Source organism: Nannospalax galili, unplaced genomic scaffold (genome assembly GCF_000622305.1).
Source record: "Nannospalax galili isolate Female #2095 unplaced genomic scaffold, S.galili_v1.0 scaffold1055, whole genome shotgun sequence".
In the NCBI taxonomy this organism is placed as follows: domain Eukaryota; kingdom Metazoa; phylum Chordata; class Mammalia; order Rodentia; family Spalacidae; genus Nannospalax; species Nannospalax galili.
In genome coordinates this window covers 182312-204196 of record NW_008337140.1, presented here as the reverse complement: position 1 = coordinate 204196, position 21885 = coordinate 182312, and the positions used below count along the sequence as shown (strand labels likewise).

General features: G+C 38.6%; 1 protein-coding gene across 7 annotated transcripts in view; it reads right to left on the bottom strand.

The window, feature by feature from the left end:
• The window catches only part of Zmym4 (zinc finger MYM-type containing 4), a 119375-nt gene that overhangs the window by 76408 nt on the left and 21082 nt on the right, over positions 1-21885 (bottom strand). For all 7 annotated transcript variants that reach the window (XM_008832105.3, XM_029563116.1, XM_029563118.1 and 4 more), the window contains exon 2: positions 13027-13072. In XM_008832105.3, the coding sequence (XP_008830327.1) occupies positions 13027-13072 (46 nt within the window). The remainder of the gene's footprint in view (positions 1-13026; positions 13073-21885) is intronic.

Genomic DNA, 21885 nt, shown 5'->3' with positions numbered 1-21885 from the left:
AAGGTCAGCTTAAGTTATATAAAAAGATTCTTAATTAATCAATCTCTCTCATTTAGGTAACTGAAGAATTACCTAAATGAAAGGAAGAACCAATGAACACGGCTTCAAATATAACTTATTTATTTATTTATTTATTTATTTATTTATTTGTGACACAGCATCTCATATATGCAAGGGCTGGCCTCAAACTTACTATGCAACCAAGTATGGTCTCAAACTTCTCATCCTCCTGCCTCTACATCCCAAGTGCACCACCATGCCTGGTTTATGCAATGCTAGAGACTGAACTCAAGGCTACCCCTATAATTAATCTTTCTCTTCTCAATCTAAGATTTCCAAAATAAAATGGAAAGGGGTAGGGGATGCAAACCACAAAGGAAAACACTAACACATTAATTACCATTTAATTACATTAAAATTAGATTCTGCATATGCACAGATATAAGATCACAAAGATAAAACATGAATTATAAGAAATTATTTGTACCACCAGTAACTATGAGAGTCATTTGAGACTGTCAACTTGACTGTGATGAGGAAACTTAGGAGATCAGTAAAGCATACCTTTGTCTGTCTGTAAGGGAAATTCTGTGAGATGATGAGACCCTGATCTAACCTAAGGTTTAATCTAAGGATAGATTCACAATCTGAATAGATTGTGCTGAAAATAATACAAGGTGGCATCTTGCTGGAGAAAGAGGTCCCTGGGGGCCAGTACTTGAGCGTTCTTAGTTTGGTCTTCCTATCTTGGTCTTGGTCTCTTCCTATCTTGTGTACCCTGGCTGCTATGACATGAATAGCTTTTTCTAGCATGTTGCCCTCCCATGATGGTGTACACTTTCACAATAGAGTGAGCTGGCCATGGACTGAAACCTTGATATCCTGGTTGTCCACTTGACACAGTCTAGAGTCATCTGAGATGAGACGCTCCAAATGAAGAAAGTCCTGGGACGTCTTGATTGGTAATTGATGGAAGAGTCCCCAGCACACAGTGGATGAGTGCCTTTCCCTGGCCAGGTGGTACCAGGCTGTATAAGAAGGCTAGATAAGCATGAGCCTGTGAGAACAAGGCAGATATCTGCTTCAGGTTCCTGCTTGAGTTTCTACCCTGATTTCCCTTAATGATAGATTATAATCTGGAAGTACAAGCCAAATAAACCCTTTCCACTCCAAGTTGTTTTGGGTCACAATGTTTTATCAGAGCAACACAAAAGAAATTAGAACACCTGAGTACTTCTTCCTTTAAATCCTTTCCTTCAGGTATTTGTGCAAGTAAATGGTACCAAACACTGGGAGAACTGTTATAAGCAATAAAGAAAAGACCAACAACTAAATGAGAACTTGGCAATAAATTTAATGGAATTGTCATTTCATAAAATTAAAAACTGTCCCAAAAAACATAAAAAATGTTCACCTAAATTACTAATTTTAATAATTATTAACCAGAGCAGTGGCTCAGCAAGTAAAGGTGCTGGCCATGATGCCTGACAACCTGAGTTCCACGCTAGGACCCACATGTGGAAGGAGAAAACCCATTCCCACAAGCTGTCCTGTGAACTCCACGTACATGCTATGGCATCTGCACACATATACACACATTAATAAATGTAAAATATAATAACAAAATGAATTCCACATTTTATCTCATATTCTAATATTTTAGAAGTTGGGTAAATGAACTACAACAAAAGTTTACCAAGGCAAAATGTAAACAGATAAAATTCTTGGGAATTAAATTTTATATTCCTACAAATTTTGAGAATTTACAATTCTTAGATATGAGGAATCACCTACAAGGAGAGGTAAACTATGACTTTATGCAAAACTCAAGACTCATAATAACTGTTTTCACATTTTCAAATGATTAGGAGAACAAAATGAAATGAAGACCATTTCCTAACACAGGAAAATTACATTAAAAAGAAAGTATGTGCACAAACATTTATTGGAAGCACATTAATTCGTTCAACAGTTGAGGTGACTGTTACCTTAGACGTACTGTTGCATAGTTTAACTGCTGTAACAGAGACATAAAATCTACAAAGCTTCAAATGTTTACCATCTAGTTCCTTACCAAAAAGTTTATCATCCATTGCAATGGAACAATGGGTTTAAAACTTGTTTTAAGGGCTGGAGAGACAGGTCAGCGGTTAAGAACACTGACTGTTCTTGCAGAAGACCTGGGTTCAAATCCCAGCACCCACATGGCAGCTAACAACTGTCTGTTAACTCCAGTTCCAGGGGATCCAACAGCCTTTTCTGTCCTTCGGATGTTCTAAAAATTAGAAATAAAAACATCCATAAAAAATCCATAAAATAGGGCCGGGCGTGGTGGCGCACACCTCTAATCCCAGCACTTGGGAAGCATAGGCAGGCAGGCCAGCCTGGTCTACACAGTGAGTTCCAAGACAGCTGGGGCTACAGGGAGACCCTGTCTCAAAAAGACCAAATAAATAAATAAATATATAAAAATAAATAAATAAAAACTTGTTTCAGACAAAGGTTCACTGTAACAAACAGATCTTGGAGGCAGGAGAGATGGTTCAGCAGTTAAGAACACACATGCACACTTGCACGTGGGGACACAGACACACATGCACATACACACACACAAGAACATTCATGGAGTTTTGAAAAATTTAAAATACAGAAACTATGAACTTCCACAAGTCCATACACAGAATACATTTTAAAAATTCTTTTTGTTACCTGGCGTGGTGGCGCATGCCTTTAATCCCAACACTCGGGAGGCAAAGGCAGGTGGATCTCTGTGAGCTTGAGGCCAGCCTGGGCTACATAGTGAGTTCCAGGACAACTGGTGCTACAGGGAGACCCTGTCTCAAAAAGACCAAAAAGACCAAAAAAAAAAAAAAAAAATTCCTTTTGTTGCAATGCTGGAGGCAAAATTCACAGACTGGCAAATGCTAGTACAAATTCTTATATATACACACAAGAACATTCAAGTCAGTGTGCATATGTGTACATGCACAAGAATGGGGGGGTGTAGATTCTTAATTATTTTATATATTTGTTTTTATTTTATACACGTGAGTGTTTTGCCTCCAGGTATGTAAGTGTACCGTGTACGTGCAATGCCCACAAAGACCAAATGGAATTAGCAGTCCTTGGGGCAGCAGGGGGTGGGGGGTGGTATGGGACAGACGGGACACCTGGATCCTCTTTGCAAGAGTAGCCAGTACTCCTAATCCCTGAGCCCCTAAACTTAGTTTTTTTTCTTTGTTTTTGTCTTTTGAGACAGGGTCTCCCTGTAGCCTCAGCTGGCCTGCAACTTGCTAGGTAGACCAGACTGGCCTCAAACTCACAAAGATCCGCCTGCCTCTGCCTCCCAAGCACTGGGATTAAAGGCGTGCGCCACCATGCCCAGCTAGACTTAAAAGTATTATGTGTTTAATTATGTGTCTATATTTGAGTTTGTATGTGCCCATGAAGGACAGAAAAGGGGTTTGGGTCCTTGGGAGCTAGAATTACAGGTAGTTTTGAGCCTCCCAAAGTAGGTCTGGGAATGGAACTCTGGTCCTCTGCAAAAGCAGTACATATTCTTAACCAATCAGCCATTTCTCTAGCCCTGATTTTTGGTTATTTTAAGAAAAGGTTTCACTTGGGCCAGGCGTGATGATGCATGCCTGTAATCCCAGCACTCGGGAGTCAATCTCTGTGAGTTCAAGGCCATCCTGGTCTACAAAGGCCAGCTGGAGCTACAGGGAGAACCCCCTGTCTCAAAAATAAAAAAGAAAAAAAAAAAAAAGGTTTCACTTTAGCTCAGGCTGGCAAAAAACTTACTATATAGCCCAGGTTGTTTTTCAACTCAAAGCAATACTCCTGCCTCAGCCTCTCAGCTAGAACTACTGATGTGAGCCACCATACCTGACTTAAAATTCCATTATTTCTTTCTCTCTATCCCCTTTTGAGTCTCATTAGTAAGCCCAGCTGGTCTCAATCTCACAGAGATCTCCCTACCTCTGCCTTCCCAGTGCTAGGATTAAGGACTTGTCCCACTACACCCAGCTAAAAGTCCATTATTTCTTAAACATAAAAGACCAAATTACAAAATTCTTGTAAGGGGTGGGAAGTTTTATGACACTCAACTTGGCAAAGAATTCTTGGCTATCCTACCAAAACTACAGAAAACAAAGCAAAAATAGAAATTACAGCATATTCAACTTGAAAACTTCCACACATCAATGGAAATTATGATCAGAAAACCCAACAGATAGGACAGTTCAAATAAAGTATCTGATAAAGGTTAATATACAGAATGTGTAATTTTTACAATTAAACAAAGCGAACATCAAATAACCTGATTATAAAATGGGCAAAGGACATGAAGAGAAAATTCTCCAAAGATAAAGGATGGCCAACAAGTCAATATTACTCATCACAATTCTCAAATTAAAGAAATACAAATGAGAGACAAGACATTGTAGAGCATATCTCTATTAATCTCAGCAGAGGCAGAAGGATCTCTGTGTGCTGGAGGCCAGCCTGATCCACAAAGCCAAGTTCTAGGCCTAGCTGCATATTGAGACTCTGTTTCAATAAATAAATAAAACTTTCAATACAAATCAAGATTACAATAAGCTACCATCTCCTATTAGTTACAAGAGACACTATCAAAAACATTGATAATAACATGGGCTGATGAAGACGTACAAAAATCACAATCTGTCTACTGAATTGGTGCTGATATGCAACGATATAGCCATGTAGAAAACAAAAGGCAATTTTAAAAAAGAAAACTAGAACTGCCATATGACCTAAGCATACGACTTCTAGAAATACATGTTTTTGAGAATCATCTATTCAGTTCATTAACCAATTTACTGATTTGATAACATAGGGGGGTTCTTTTGCTGTTTGATGTCCGCAGGGTTTTAAAAAATACTTACCCTAAATAATAATTCTCTGTAGTCAGCAAAGATTTTTCCCCCATTTTATAGGCTCTCGTTATACTCCAACAATTGATTACTTTGCTGTGCAAAAGCTTTTTAATTGCAGGTAATCCTATGTCAGTTCTTGAGATTATTTCCTGTGGGACTGGATTCCTTTTCAGAAAATCCTAGTCTGTACCCTTATATTACAACGTTTTTGTTTTCTCTAGCAAGTTCAAATATGATCAATTCTCTGTAATATAAAAGAGTCTAATTTCATTCTTCTACAAGTAGAAATTCAGTTTTCTTAGCATCAAAACAGGCTAATTTCTCTACAATGAACTTTAATAGCTTTTTCAAAACTGTTAACGGCTGTAGCGCTATGTGTTTATTTATGACTTCTCCAATCTATTCACTAGCAGTGACTATTCCTTCTGCTAAGGACTGCCATGGCTATTTGGGGTTTTTTATTGCATTTCAATATGAATTTTATGATTGTTTCTTCTAATTCTGTAAAGAATGTCATTGGAATTTTGCTGGGTAGAATACTGTAATCCATAGGCTGATTTCAGTAATACAGCCATTTTTATATTAATCTTGCCAATTCATGATTATGATTTTCCAAAGATAGCATCTTGTTTGTTTTGTTTTTTGGTCTTTTTGAAACAGGGTCTTCCTGTAGCCCCAGCTGGCCTGGAACTATGACCAGGCTGGCCTTGAACTCAGAGATCCTCTCCCTGACTCTCCTCCCAAGTGCTGGGATTAAAGGCGTGTGCCACCACGCTGGGCCATCTTCTTTGATTTCTTTGTTCAGGGTTTAAAGTTTTTTAATTATTACTTTTATGTGTATTGCCTGCACGTGTGTGACTGCACCTGTGTCGTACAATGCCCACGGAGGTCAGAAGAGGGTGAGAGATTCCCTACAATTGGAGTTACAGCCAGTAGTTTAGCCACCACATGGGTGCTGGGAATAAAACCTGGATCCTCAGCAAGAGCCATCAGTGCTTTTAACCAATAAGCCATCTCTCCAGTTCTAAAGCTTTTATTCAAAAGCCTTTCATTTTGTTACATTTATTCAAAGGTTTTTTTGTTTGTTTGTTTTTTGCTTTGGTTTTGGTTTTCTGGTATTGATTATTCTGAAACTATTACATATGAGATCATTTTTAAATTTCTTTCTTGGGAAAGTTTACTATTGACATACAAAAAGGAACTGATCTTTGTAAGTTGATTTTATATCATGCTACTATGTTGAAAATCTATCAGGTTAAGAACACTGTATGCTCTTGCAGAGGACCCAGGGTTTGTTTGACAGCACCCACATTACCACTAACAACCATCCCTAACTCCAGATCCAGGTGATCTGACACCTTCTTCTGGTCTGTGTAAGCACTGCATGAACATGGTGTACCTACATACACGCAAGCAAAACACTCAAACACATAAAAATAAATTTTAAAAACCTTTTTTCAAAAAGAAAATGTTTACCAAGTCAGAGTTTTCTGGGAGTTCTTAGTACAGGATCATGTTGCCTACAAATAGGAATTAATTTGACTTCTTCCTAAAACACTCATAAACATAAAAATTTTTTAAAAATTCTTAAAGTGTTTATCAGGTCTGAGAATTTTCTGAGTCCTAAGGAGCTTTTAAACATAGGATCATGTTTCCTGCAAATAGGAATTGATTTGACTTCTTCCTTTCCTATTTGTATACTTCTATTTTACCTTACTGCTCTCTACTGCACTGCACAAAGCATCTTAGTGCAAAATAAGAGTGGCACCCTTATTTCATTTCAGATTTTAGAGGAAATCCCCTCAGTTTTCCCTAATTTAGTAAAATTTTGGCTTTGGATTTGCTGTACAGTCTTTACTACAAAGAAATGTAACTTTTATTCCTAATTTCTTCAAGGCTTTTATTGTTCTAATGGATATTGATATTTTCTGAAGGCTTCTCAGCACCGAGATGATCATGTTATTTCTGTCCTTAAATCTACTTTTATGCTGAATTACACTTGTTGATTTGTGGACACTACACTTTGCATCTCTGGAATAAAACCAACTTGTTCATGATGATCTTCACAATATATTCTCGAATGCAGCTAGCAAAAAACTCTATTGAGAAGTTTTGTCTCTATCCTCCAAAAGGAAATTGGGTCTATAAGTTTTTTGTTGTGCTCTTTTCCAGATTTGGACAGAGTGAGTTTGGTAGTGTTCCTTCCATCTCTACTTGAAAGAACAGATTTGGGAGCATTGATGTCAGCACTTCTTTCCAGGCTTGGTAGAATTTGTCCAGTCCTGGGCTTTTCTTTGATGAGAGACTCTTACCATTTTAAACTTGGGAGGCTGTGCTGGATCTGTATTAAGTTGTTTAAATCTTCAGTTTAGTAAGTCACACAAATCTAGGGCTTTATCCATTTCCTCTAGATTCACCTTTTTTTTTTTTATTTTTCTTTTTTGTATTTAAGTTTAAAAGTACTCACTGATGATTTTCTGTATTTCACTGGACCCTAGTTACCACCTCTTTTTCATCTCTAATTTTATCAGTGTGGATTTCTTTCTCTTTCTGTTAGTTTGGCCAGAGTTCTCAATCTTTTTTAAAAGAATAAACTTACATATTTATATAAACTTAAATAAACTTTATTTTGGTATCTTTCCGGGTTTTTTTTTTCTTATTAAAGTTTTATGATTTTCATACAATATAATTTGATAAATTTAGATCCCCTCCCTTTGTGTTTGTTTTGGGACAAGGTCTCACTATGTAGTCTTGACTAGCCCAAAATTCACAATGTAGGCCAGGTTGGCCTCAAACTCAAGAGATCTGCCTGCTTTTACCGCCCAAATGCTGCCAATTAGAGGCCCAGCTTCTTCCTAAATTTTTCCTATAAGCATTCACAGTTATAAACTTAGAACTGTCTTCACTGTACTCTACAGTTCTATTAATTTGTGAGTTATTTTTCATTTGCTTCTACAATTTTTTAAATCTCCCTTCAAAATACTACAATGGGCCACTGACCATTCAAGAGTATACTGTTCAGGCTCCCATGTATTTGTGTAGTTTCTAGTTTTACAGCACTCTGATCTAAAAAGGTTAACAAATTATTTAGATTCTTTTGTATTTGCTAACACTTGACTTGTGGCTGAGTGTACTGCATTTTAGGTTGCATAGATTGCTGAGAAGAAATGTATTCTGTCTCTGTTGAATAAAATATTCTATTATCTACTAAGTCCACTGAAACTGTAGTACAGTTTAACTATAATGAATTAAACTATTGAAAACTATGTTCTTTTTCAAGTAAAATTTTCAATTTTCTTCCAGTGTTATATTTCTAAATAAATTTAAAGCTTTTGTTTCAATATTTTCCTACATGAACTACAAAGTGAGATCCTATCCCCCAACAGAAGTAGCTGATTCAGTTTAGAAATGTGTTTTTTTCTTCTACTTCATATCTCGTCCCAGGACAGAGGATGCAGCGGTCATAAATATGGAAGGCATGCACAAAGTGTATGATTCAGGACCCTGGATTGTTGCTTTTGTTTTGGGTTTTTTGTTTTTTTTTAATGTGTATGAGCATACTGCCGCATGTATGTAAGTGCACCTGTGTAAATGCTCGTGAATGTCAGAAGAGGGCATCAGATTTCCTGGAACTGGAGTTACTGTTAGCTACCATGTGGGTGCTGGGAATCAAAGCCAGGTCCTCAACAAGAGCAGCCAGTGTTCTTAACTGCTGAGCCATCTCTCTAGTCCCAAAGCCCTGGATTTATGATGACCACAACAAAGCCCTAGTATCATCCTGGCATCTTTATTATGAAAAATAAATTTCTGCCAGGTATGATGGCTCACATCTGTAATTCCAGCGCTTAGGAAGGAGGCAAAGGCAAAAGGATCATTGCAAGTTTGAGGTCAGCATGAGCTGCAGAGTAACAGGGCAGTCTGGGCCACAGAATGAGACTTTGTCTCAAATAAACAAGAGACCAATGAGAAGTTTCCAGGGCAAAGGACACTTGCCTTGCAAGTCTAGAGACCTAAGTTCAATCCCTGAAACCCAAGTAAAGGTAGGAGACAACCAACTCCAAAGCATCCTCTGATCTCCACATGGAGCACTGTGAGATGGATAACCACCCCCTCCCCCGCCACACACACACACACACACACACACACACACACACACACAATAAATTTAACTGCAATTAAAACAAGCGGGTCAGGCATAAGCACATGCCTTTAATCCCAACACTCCGGAGGCATAAAGACAAGTGGATTTCTGTGAGGTCAAGGCCAGCCCCTGGTCTACATAGCGAGTTTGAGGCCAGCTGGAGCTACAGCAAGTCCCTGTTTCAAAAAAAAAAAAGATAAATCAAAAAATAAGTAAATAAAACAAAGAGAAATGTCTATGCTTCCACTACCCAGAGTGGAACCTGCTGCTATCCTAATGTAAACTAGATTAGAGTTTTGAGGGGTTTTTTTGGTCTTTTGACATAGGGTCTCCCTGTAGCCCAAGTTGGCCTAGAACTTGCTATGTAGACCAGGCTGGCCTGGACCTCAGAGAGATCTGCCTCCCAAGTGCTGGGATCAAAGGTGTACACTACAACAACCAGCCCTAAATAATAGTTCTTAAAAAAGGTAATACAGACTGGCAATATGGCTCAGCAGTTCAGAGCACTCACTGTTCTCCATAGGACCCAAGTTCAGTTCCCTGCATCTATATGGTTGTTTGTAACTCCAGCTCCAGGGGACCCAACGCCAAAGTCTGGCCTATCCATGTGGTGCACTTACATACATGCAAACAAAACATTCATACACATAAAGTAAAAATAATACATAAATAATAAAGAAGTTTAATATTAAAAATTCAAAATAACCCACTTTGTCACCACGCATCTTGAAAAATCTTCAACACACATTCTTCTGGTAAATGAGCTGTAATTAAACAACCTTGCTTTCTCTTCACCTGCATAAAATGAAAACTTTTTTTTTCCTATTCACTAAAAAAAATTTAACTTCAGGGCTGGAGAAGATGGCTCAGCGGTTAAGAGCACTGACTGCTCTTGCAGAGGACACAGGTTCGATTCACAGCACCCACATGGTGGCTACCAACCCTCCTTAACTTCAGTTCCAGGGGAACTGAAAGCCCTCTCTGACCTCCAAGGCATTGCATGACACAGGTGCACTCACATGCATGCAGGCAATACATTTATACACATAAAATAAAAATAAAATATTTTTTTAAAAAATTTTTTAACTTTGAAAGTCAATCTTCCTTTTTCTTGTTTAAGACAAACTTGCTGAAACGGGATTGGAATTAAGCTGTCCGTTTATGTATGCCAATAATTAGCAGATTATAGTAGACCTATTATGTAATACTACCTGACCAGGAACTCTCTATGTAGACCAGGCTGGCTCAAACAACTCCTGCCTCTGCCTCCAGAGTGCTGGGATTAAAGACGTGTGTACCACCACCCCTGGCTAGTAACTATATTTTGAGGAAAGATTCAAAAAGGTTATATATACTTTAGGAGGGCAGAACTGAACTGCAGAACAAGTTGTTTGAAGTTCCATGTTCTTCTGTCAGTCTTGAGCAATCGGTATGTGGTAAGTCTAACACAATAATAGTTACTTTGAGAAACTGAGATGAATATAACAATCTCTTTTTTCCCAGGAAACAAATCCTAAGTCAAAGTAGAAGACCCTAATCACCTTTGGTAATGGAAAATTTCTGATTATCTACATAGTACACTATCCTTATCACTTCAGGATTTGAAATCTGTTCAAAGCACATGATACATTTTTATGAAGATGGCCTTAAGGTAACCCTGTATGACTTAAAGAAATAATAAAAATAAATTAATCAGCACCATGTGGTGGCACATGCCTTTAATCTCAGCAGAGGCAGACAGATCTCCATGAATTTGAGGTTATCCTGGTCTACATATTCCATACAATTCCAGACAAAGATATGTTTACAAGAGATATTCAAAATTATCTGGTTAGAGAAATAAGGTGAAAAAGAGAAGTCAAAGCAGAGGGCTATGTCCTGCCTTGCTTTGTCTTACTATGGTATCTTTCCCTGTTCTCCTGACCACTGATGATTAATTCAAAGATGAGCAGAAAAATCAAGGTAGCCTAGTCATAATCTTTTTTCTAGGAGCTTGCAATTTCAAATTAATATGCATTTTAAAAAGTAAAAATAAAATGACAGGGAAGTATTTACTCTATAATTAAAATACGTATGAGTACCATTTTTTATTAAAATTACTGTAATTTACAAAACTTCATTTCTGCTAATTGCAAAGTACTCATGTATTTGAAGGACTGCTTAATTTTCTGACTCCGATTATTTCTGAATATGTGATTTTACACTTTCAAGTAAATGTCAGAAAATTTTAAACACAAAATATAAAAATAACCTAGAACCTCAAAAGAATAAACTTCCAGTTATATTTCCCCAAGTACAGTATTAAATCAGTCTATAGACTTTTAATCTTAAAAAAATCAATCAAGCTACCCACAGTAGCAGACACCTTTAGTCCCAGCACTTGGGATGAGGCAGGCAGATCTCTAGCCTCACTGACATAGTGAGTTACAGGTCAGTCAGGGATACATAGTGAGACCCCCATCTCCAAAAGAGAACAAAAGAAAAAAGTCCATCAAACATGACAGTTTTCTGAAATCGCTGCAAAGACAGTGGTCTATAATATTCTTTTTGCTGAGGACTCAGAAAGAAATTTGTTCTTTATTACCTCATTAATTTCTGTGAAATAGTCTAATGGACATGTAAATTTTTTTTTCTGGAGCTGGGATAATACTGTTCAGTGATAGAGTGCTTGTTTAAAATGTGTGAGGCCCTGAAATCAATCCTTACAATCAAAACAAATGTTTCTTCTAGGTAGACTATATTTATTGCTTACAACAAAAAGGACATTTAATAACTAAATCCACTGAAGATCAGAAGAACTATTTATCTATCAATAACAAGTAACAGAAAAAAAAAACTATTATCATTAAAAAAATTACCAAACTAATCACAAAGAGTAAGAATGTACTTACAAATCCTATGAGTGGAGGTAAACTTAAAAAAGAAAAAGCTGGGCATGGTGGTGAATGCCTTTAATCCCAGCACTATAGTGGAAAAGAATCTCTGTGAATTCCAGGCTAGCCTAGTCTACATAGCAAGTTCCAGGCAAGCAACTACTATACAGTGAGACCCTATCTTTAAAAAAAAAAAAAAAAAAAAAAAAGAACAAAAATTCTAGATGAAAAAGTATGTGCCTTTAGTCCCAGCAATCAGGAGGCAGAGGCAGGTAGATTTCTATGAATTCTACAGCTTGGTCTACATAATGAGGTTCCAGGCCTGCTGGGGCTACAGGAAGACCCTGTCTGAAAAAAGACCAAAAAACTGTAATTTTTTAAATCTTTGAACAAGGATACAATGGTATATATAAAAATCTAAAACTTATTCAGTGCTGTTCATAATAATGAAAAAACTGAAATTGTTTATAAAAAACAAGCTGGTTATAGTAGAGCCCTACAATAAAAAACTCAGTAGCCATTAAAAGGATATATGCAATAGGTCTATATCCATTGATACAGAAAAATGTCTAAAGAAAACCAGGAACAGCATTCATATAATTTCTTCACACACACCATAAACTATCTATATATATACATCACAGAAAAAGTCTGGAAAGATATATTAATTAAGCTCTTAAACTATCTTTTGAAAAATGATAACAAAAACTTTTACCTTCTACTTTATTCATTTCTATACTGTAAATTGAATGTATTACTTTTATAATTAAAAGAACAAAAATTACTTTTTATTATGTGTAATATTATTACACAGAAATCTAAAGAGCAAAAAGACTACAAAGTAGAAACCTTTAAAAATGGTAAGTGTAATCTACATATTCACACTGGCATAAAGTATTGCCGTATTTAGCACATTAAAAACTGAAAGAATATTTACTGAAAAATAAAAAGAATGTAACAACTCAATTTAATCTGCTGAAGTACTACCAGGAAATGAGGCTAAGTTAAACTCTACCACTACATAATTCAACACTAACTAAACAATCTAATGGTTAAAGGTTTTATCCAGATTAACATCTATCTAAAGACGACTTTTTTCTCAAATGGTACTTACAGTTCTCTACAATTTCATCAAAAACTGCACCACTTTTCTGTTCAAACTGAAAAAAAAAGAGAAAAATAATATTATTCTCAAATTTTTCATTCATATTTTTTGGTATTCTTCCTCCCCAAGGAGTTATATATATATATCTATATATATATATATATATATATGTTTTTTTTTAATTTTATGTGTGTAAGTATTGCCTGCATGTAGGTAGGTGTACCCGTGTCATGAAATGCCCATGGAGGCCAGAAGAGGGTGGAACTGGAGTTTCCAGACGGGGTTAGCTACCATTTGGGCACTGGTACTCAAACCTAGAGGTCTTCTGCAAGAGCAGCCAGTGCTCTTAACTGCTAAGCCACCTCTCCAGCCCCAACCCAGGAGTGATAATTTTTAAACAAACTACACAAATGTAGAACAGTGTGCATGAGAAACATAACACTCACAGACACACACACACACACACACACACACACACACACACACACACTTCCAGAGTAAAATAAAATACAGAAAGAAGAAAAACCACTCTCAGGTCTTCAAACCAAAATCTGAGAGATAAATTATATCCTCTCCTATCTTTTGTCACTTAGATCACAAAAATATACTCATAGTAATAAACACAGCCAACCCCTATTTTAAAACTTACATTTGTGGAGAACTATAAAATTTATCAAAATTGAATGGAACAATTGGCAATTATAGGTTTTATTCTTAGTCTACATCCAGAAACTTGTTCTTAAAATTAAAGTGAACCATGTTACTGTACAGTGATGGCTCCTACTGAGTATGTTAGGGTCCAAGTAGTGCCTAATCGGGGGTGATACTAGACCTTTAAAACAGACACCAAGCAGAAACTGAAACAAAGGAATTTATAGGCAACTCTATCAAGGGACAAAAGAAGTAGCTGCTTTGTCCCAAGTGGCCTCCTTGCTTTGGCAAGTAGTTTAAGTATTCCAGCTTCCTGCTTCTCTGCATACTTTATAAACCAATGCTAAGAACAAAAGGAACTCTCCTTCTGTATAAGCCCTGCCCTTTGGTAACAGAGTCAGCCCTTCTATTCAGGACAATTCTTTTTTTTTATTTGGAGACAGGGTCTCCCTGTAGCCCCAACGGGCCTAGAACTCACTATGTAGATCAGGTTGGCCTTGAACCTACAGAGATCCGCCTGTCTCTGTCGCCTGCGTGCTGAGATTTTAAGGCCTGTGCCTCTTAAAATAATTACTTGCGTGGTGGCACACGCCTTTAATCCCAGCACTTGGGAGGCAGAGGCAGGCGGATCTTTTTGTGAGTTCGAGGCCAGCCTGATCTACATGGTGAGTTCTAGGGCAGCTGGGGCTACAAGGAGACCCTGTCTCAAAAAAGGCAAAAAAAAAAAAAAAAAAAATTACTTAACTACCTGCAGAGAAAACACAAGCTAGCTATGGCAATTAATAGTATCTGTTATTCACAAATATGTACAGGAACCTAAAAATCCCAGGTTTCTGAAAACTCTGTGACAGAGAGGATGTAAGGCAGACAAAAAGAAAACTATTCAAGAAGGGAACAGGTAATTTGCAAAAAAAAAAAAAACCATAAAAAAGCATTTTAGATTAAATTGAGAGGTTCTATTTTTAAAAAGAAAAAAAGGACAAGAAAATTTTTGAAAATGAGAAAATGTCTGCCAAAATAAAAACTTATTGGCCACAACAATGGTAAAGTGGTTTAGTAATTACAATAAAGCAAAATGACAAAAAAAATAGAAACAATAATCTATGCGACATGCACGACTAAACCAGTAGACCTAACAACAATCTCAAACGTAATCCCAAAAGAGAAGAGAGGTGAGGCAATGTGACCAATGAAAACTTCTCTCACTGAAAATATGAACAGCCGATGTTAATCACACCGACACAATACAGAAAAATTAATAACAGGGTGAATAACAGATACATACTGGTGAACTGATAATTCCAAAACAAGTTGAAAATTTTTGAAAATGTGTAATGATTTAGAAAGCATATTTAGCTTAATTGAATTCAATTATATAAGCATTAAAAAGAAATCAAACCAAGCTGGGCGTGGTGGTGCACACCTGTAGTCCCAGCACTTGGGAGGTAGAGACAGGTGGATCTCTGTGAGTTTGAGGCCAGCCTGGTCTACACAGTGAGTTCCAGGACAGCTGGGGCTACAGGGAGACCCTGCTTCAAAAAGACCTAAAAAAAAAAAGAAATCAAGTCAATGGAAATGAAGTCATGAAAGTCACTCCACCTGTCATTCCATTCGATTAGCTCCTAGAGAATAAAAGAGAAAAGGTGGTGTGACTGTAAGCCACAAAGAAACCAGTTTCTCACAATATTGTCCCTTGACTTTCATGCTCAACCAATGAAACTAAAAATCCTTTTATTGACACAGGGTCTCCCTGTAGCCCCAGACGGCCTGGACTCACTATGTAGATCAGGCTGACCTTGATTTCACAGGAATCAGCTGCCAGCCTCTGACTTCTGAGTACTGGGTTTAAAGGTATCTGCCAGCACACACAAAAATCAAACTACAATTTTATACTGTTTTGGAAGAAAAATTGGCATTGATGATACATACGGTATTGCAATACATACAATTGAAAAAAGCTTTCATTTCAATTATTTGCTGCTGGTGCACAAAAGTGTAACTGGATTTTTTTTTTTTAACCTTTTCACTTGAAACCATGCTGAATTCATTAATTTAAAAAATAATATTTTTTTTTTTTTGGTCTCTTTTGAGACAGGGTCACCCTGTAGCCCCAGCTGTCCTGGAACTCACTATATAGACCAGGTTGGCCTTAAACTCACAGAGATCTGCCTGCCTCTGCCTCCCGGGTGCTGGATTATGTAGTGGCTGAGTAGGCCACCACACCCGGCTAATTTATTATTTTTATTTTATGTGTATGAGTGTTATCCCTGCATGTAGGTAAGTACACCTGTGTCATGCAATGCCCGTGGAGGGCAGAAGAGGCTACCGGATCCCCTAGAACTGGAATTATGGACAGATGTTAGTTGCCATATGGGTGCTGGGATTCAAACCAGGGTCTTCTGCAAGAAGTCAGTGTTCTTAATTGCTGAGCCATCTCTCTAGCCCTAAATTCATTAATTGCAAAAACATTTGAGTCGGGCGTGGTGGAGCACATCTTTAATCCCAGCAGAGGCAGAGGCAGGCGGATCTCTGTGAGTTCCAGGCCAGCAGGAACTACAGGGAGAACCTGTCTCAAAACAACAAAACATTCTGTAAGGCTAGAGAGATGGTAAAGGTTGAAGACACAGTGCAACAATTAAGGACCCCAGGGATCAGTTCCCAGCATTCACATGGCAAAAAACAACTATCCACAACACCAGTATCAGGGGACCCAACATCCTCTTCTTGCCTTCACAGGCACCGCATGCATGCAGTGCACTTAGAGAAATGCAGGCAAAACACTCATACACATCATTTTTTTAATTAAAAAATTTTTAAATGTATCAGTAAAAATAAAATAATTGGGTTAATAAGCAATGTATTATCTGACCTCTGACGTATTAGGAATCTCTAACAAGGCAATAGTAATGACAAAATTTGGTAGTTGAACATACTTTCATATAAACCATATGTCAAAATAAAAAGAAAATGTGATGGTACCTCCAAAGTGCCGGGACTACAGGCTGGTGCCACCACACCAGCTAAAATAAATGTTTAAATAAAAATAAATAAATAAAAAATAGGCCAGGCATGGTGGCACATGCCTTTAATCCCAGCATTCTGTAGTCAAAGGTATTCGGATCTCTATGAGATCAAGACCAGCTTAATCAATATAATGAGTAAAGGTGAGTGCTACCATACCTGATGACCCCAGAGCCCACATGGTAGAAAGTGATAATGGACTCCTCCAAATTGTCCTCCAACCTCCATACATTGTGTCACAGCACACAAATATTTTGGTCTTTTTGAGACAGGGTCTCCCTGTAGTCCCAGCTGACCTAGAACTCACTATGTAGACCAGGCTGGTCTTGAACTCATAGAGATCCGCTTGCTTCTCCCTCCCAAGTGCTAAGATTAAAGGCGTGCCTCACCATGCCCAGCCCACAAATATATTTTTTTTAAATGCTGAAAGGGTAAAATGTCAACCTAGAATACTAAAACCTGCATATCAAACCTATCAAAATCAAAGACAAGATGAGAATTGTTCAGATGTACAAAAGCTGTAAGAATTAATCGCCAGCAGGCCTGTATTTGTAAGAGATACTTAAAGGGATTTCTTCAAGGAAAATTACACCATAAGGAAATTAGGACCAACCCTAACAAATGAACGGCACACTATAAATACGTGAGTCTATCAGTTACAGAATTGTCTCTCAAGTGAAAAGCAGTTCCCTGCCTTGTTTTATGAAACACAGTTAGCCCCTGAACATGTCTCTCCTTTATCAGCTGGAACAATGCTTAATTTTACTAAGTTAGTATCCCTTGGAAGAATATTCCAGAAGGGTCTTCTCTTCCAATTACATTGTACTTGCCTGCCACTCCAGTACAGGCCTTTAAGTGGGAGTTCCCTGCCTTATTTTATGTAACACAGTTATCCCCTGAACATGTTTCTCCTTTATCAGCTGGAACAATGCTAAATTGTATTAAGTTAATATCACTTGGGAGAATATTCCAGAAGGATCTTCTCTTCCAATTATATTGTGCTTGCCTGCTTACTCCAGTATAGGCCTTTAAGTGTGTACATCAGCGTGCCCTCCCCCCATCTCACACACAAACACACTCTTCACACAATGACAGTATTCCCCACAGGACAGCTACTCAGCAGGCTTCAGCTAAGTTTTCCAGAAAATTTTGCCAATGCCCCAGTTGACTTCTTCGCCAAATTAGTAAGTGGCTTTGTAGTAAGTTTGTTATTGGAAGTTTTATGCTTGGCTACAAACATCTGGAGCACCTCAAGCCTCTCCAGCATCCAGTAGACGACATACTCTCTAACAATATGTGAATCTCAGTCTGGCTGGAGAGCCAGAAATGATCTAAACGCATTCCATCCTTGCTACTCTACCTCAGTCCTAGAGGCAGTAACTATCTCTTTTAATCTATCACACTATGTATTTTAGAATTCTACTTATATCTTAGTTGCTCGAACTAGGTTGCTGTTTTCTAACTATATTTTGTGGGGGATGGAGGATTAAGAACAAGTTTAAGTACATTAGGTCAATTAAATAAGACTCAAGAGAAGCAGCTATTACAACACATCAAAAAACAAATCAGCCTTTAATCCTACCCTTCAGGAAGCAGAGGCCAGTGGATCCATATTGACTCTTTTCAGAAATTAAGGTTTCCACCATGGGAAAATGTCTTTCTGATTATCTTTGCAACTTGTTTATCTTGCTAGTCTTGCAGCAATCCTATTCAATCCCCATAGGGTTACAAACTCTGCCTAATTCTACACAGGTAGTGCTTTTGTCTTTTAAACAGGATTTACAGAACATATGTAATTGGCTCTTAATTACATGACTGATTATAGAGAAATATGAAATATCTACTTGCTGAGCCTTCACCCTATCTTGGTAAGTAGAGGACATGTTTCGTTTTAAACATGGAAGCAGGTCATATGAGGGAAAGAGTTCATTTATTTTTATTTTATGTGCATGAGTGTTTTGCCCACATGTACTGTGTGTAAACCTAGTGCACATGAAGGCCAGGAGAGGGTGCTGGGTCCTCTGAAACTGTAGTTATGGAGGGTTCTGAGTCACCATGTGGGTGCTGGAACCAAACCTGAGTCTTCTGCAAGAGCAGTCAGTGTTAACTGCTGAGCCATCTCTCCAGTCCTTTAATATGAATTTAAACAACTCCTTCCAGTTCCAGATCCAGATCCCATCTTTTTTTCTTTTTTTTGAAACAGTCTCACCACATAAGCCTGGCATCAAGGAACCTATTTTAACAGTAGCATTTCCCAAGTTATCTCTAGCCTATGAAACAGAGTAAGCAGAATGCGGGCTGTACAAAAATGGCTGGTTGGAGTGGCTAGAATTTTAGGTGAGGGTTCAGTGACCCTTCTTATCCACTCCTCATATGAGGGAGTGTTAACAGTGGATAAGCCTGATTATGTTAGACTCTTGTAAACAGACAGTTGATCTGATGAAGACGGCAGCTGTTTTGCTCAGAGAGCTGTGTTCTGTAATAGTCCTTTAGCCTTTTCAGGGAATATCCTAATACTGTATAGTAGATATGAAAATCCTAGAGGATAAAACCACTCCGTTTTTTTTTATGACTTATTTTATGTGTTTTGACTGTATATATACACATACATATACACCACATGTGTTCCTAATGCTGAGGACAGGTGTTAGCTGCTATGTGGGTGCTGGAACTGAACCTGGGCCCTTTGAGTAGCCAATGCTCTTAACCACTGAGCCATCTCTCCAGCCCCCCACCCCAATGTTCTTATCTACCTAAGACATGGTTTTGGTCTCCTACATAACGCCAGTGAAACTCTAGTAGTTTAATTTTATTAAATATGGCTATAAATTGGCTTAAATTTCCATCAGTACTCAAGGAAGCTGTTAAGAGACTTCTAACTGCACATGTTTACATAATAAACTCAGACTTTATTAGTTGTACTCTATCACTGAAATTTAACTGTCCTAATGTCATTTAGTGTTTTTTCACATATATCTCCCAGGTTTCTGTCCTTTTTTTTTTTTTTTTAAAGATAGCATTTCCCTACATATTCCAGACTGGCCTTGAATTCACCATGTAGCACAGGCTGGTCTTGATCCTGGCTGTAAGTCTAATGGCAACAAGATTGGGTGTTAAGTTTTGGGGTGAATGAAAATCTTCCTGCAAGACATCTGCCTCACATAAGCAAAGGGTTTTCTTGAAAAGGATGCTCTCATGTTCAGGAGGGTAAGTTACTTCCACTAAAAGTATGAAATAGTTTCACTCAGGTCCAACTACATATGTTCTCACATTCCAAGTTTCAGAGTCTCACTCTCAGTAACTGCTATTACTTTCAGATGAAAAACTTGATGAGATCGAATTAAGCTGATTTGTAATACAGCAGTTCATAAAATTATTTTTTTTTAAATTTTATTCTAGAGACAAGGTCTCACTCCCTATATAGGCCCTGTTGGTCTGGAACTCCACTGCTGGAATTAGCACCATACAATGAAATTTTGAGTTTCATTTCAGCAATACATATCAATGACTACAAAAATTAAGAGGTTAGTTTTGTTTTGACAGAGACCCAATCTCAAAAAATAAAAACAAACCAAGACTGTAGGATAAGCTTCTTGCCATAGGGAAAAACCTTTATCAGCATCTACCATGAGGAGCTGACAAGCCACCTTATAAATGAATTTTTAAAAAAAATTTTTTTTTTTAGTCTTTCTGAGACAGGGTCTCCCTGTACTGGGGCTGGCTTGGAACTCACTATGTAGACCACGTTGGCCTTGAACTCAGAGATTCACCTGCCTCTGCCTCCCAAGTGCTGGAATTGAGAATAAAGTCATGTGCCACCATGCCCAGCATGAACAGATTTTATTTTCAAAATAAATGTCTCCAAGAGCACAAAAATGAAGGGGGTAGACACACACAGAAGGGAGAGGGAAACAAAAGAGTTGCAAGGGCAAGAAGCCAGACAAGGTGACACAGTTTAATCTAAGCACATGAGGAGGATGGAAGAATGATAAATCACAGGCAGTTTGGCTACACAGTAGAACCCATCTCAAAAATAAAAACAGGAACAATAGAAAAGAAAAAGAAAGGTTCTGCTCTGCTTTCCTGGGCCTGCACAACCCACAGGGTCATGCAAACTTCTGACCCATAGGCCTCTCTCCGGGGTAAGTCGACGCCCTCTGGGCCTTGACTCCCCCAGTCTCATTCACAGTCCCACAGTACCATCCCCCCCAACCCCTGCCCTCCTCCTAGCCTGGGTCTGTCCCATTCCTTGTCTTGGCACCCCAGACACCTGGGGAACCACCACTGCTTCCTGATCATTTGCATCCAGACCAACTCAGTTCCTTCTCAGATCCTCAGAAGCACTGCTTCTGGGCCTGGCCCCGCCCTCACCACCCTCTCCTTCCCTGGACCTGCATGACCTGCAGGCCTCTCTCCAGGGTAAATTGATCGCACCCTCTGTGCCTTGACTCCCCCAGCCTCATTCACCCTCCCATCTCCCCCTCCTGTCTCTCCTCCTAGCCTGGGTCCTGTCCCATTCCTTCTCTTTGTACCCCAGACACCTGGGGAACCACCATTGCTTGCTGATCCTTTGCATCCAGACCAACTCAGTTCCTTCTCAGGTCCCCAGTAGTACTGCTTCTGGGCCTGGCCCAGCCCTCACCTCCCTCTTTCCCTGGTCCTGCACAACCGGCCAGGCTCTTTCCTGGATGCCACAGCTGACCTTTCCTCTTCCTGATCCTTTACGTCCAGACCAACCCAGCTCCTCAGTGCAGTCCCCAGTAGCCCTTGGTGCCTCTTCCTGCCCCCATCTTCCTCTGCATCTCTGGGTGGCACAGCCACCAGCTGCCCTAGACCAGCATCTTTCCTGGGCCCGGCTCCCAGGCCAGTCCAACCCCCAAATTCCTGAGGCTAAAATCTTTCCCTGAGGGATCCAGACCTTAGGAGAAAGCCTGAGAGCATCTGATCCTCATCTGACTTGGGCCTCTGTGGGAACTCCTGAAGACAAAAGCGATCTGGCCACTCCAATATAAAATCAAAAGAGAACCGAGAAGCTTAGAGGAACCAGCTTTTCATGCCAAAAAAATAAAAAACAATGACGCATAAAGTTTACAAAAAAAGCAGACATAAACTTGAAGGTTTGAGTCTCACGCAAGAATCAGAAACTACAAAAGAAATCCACATAACAAAATCACAGAGAAAAAAATAATAACATGA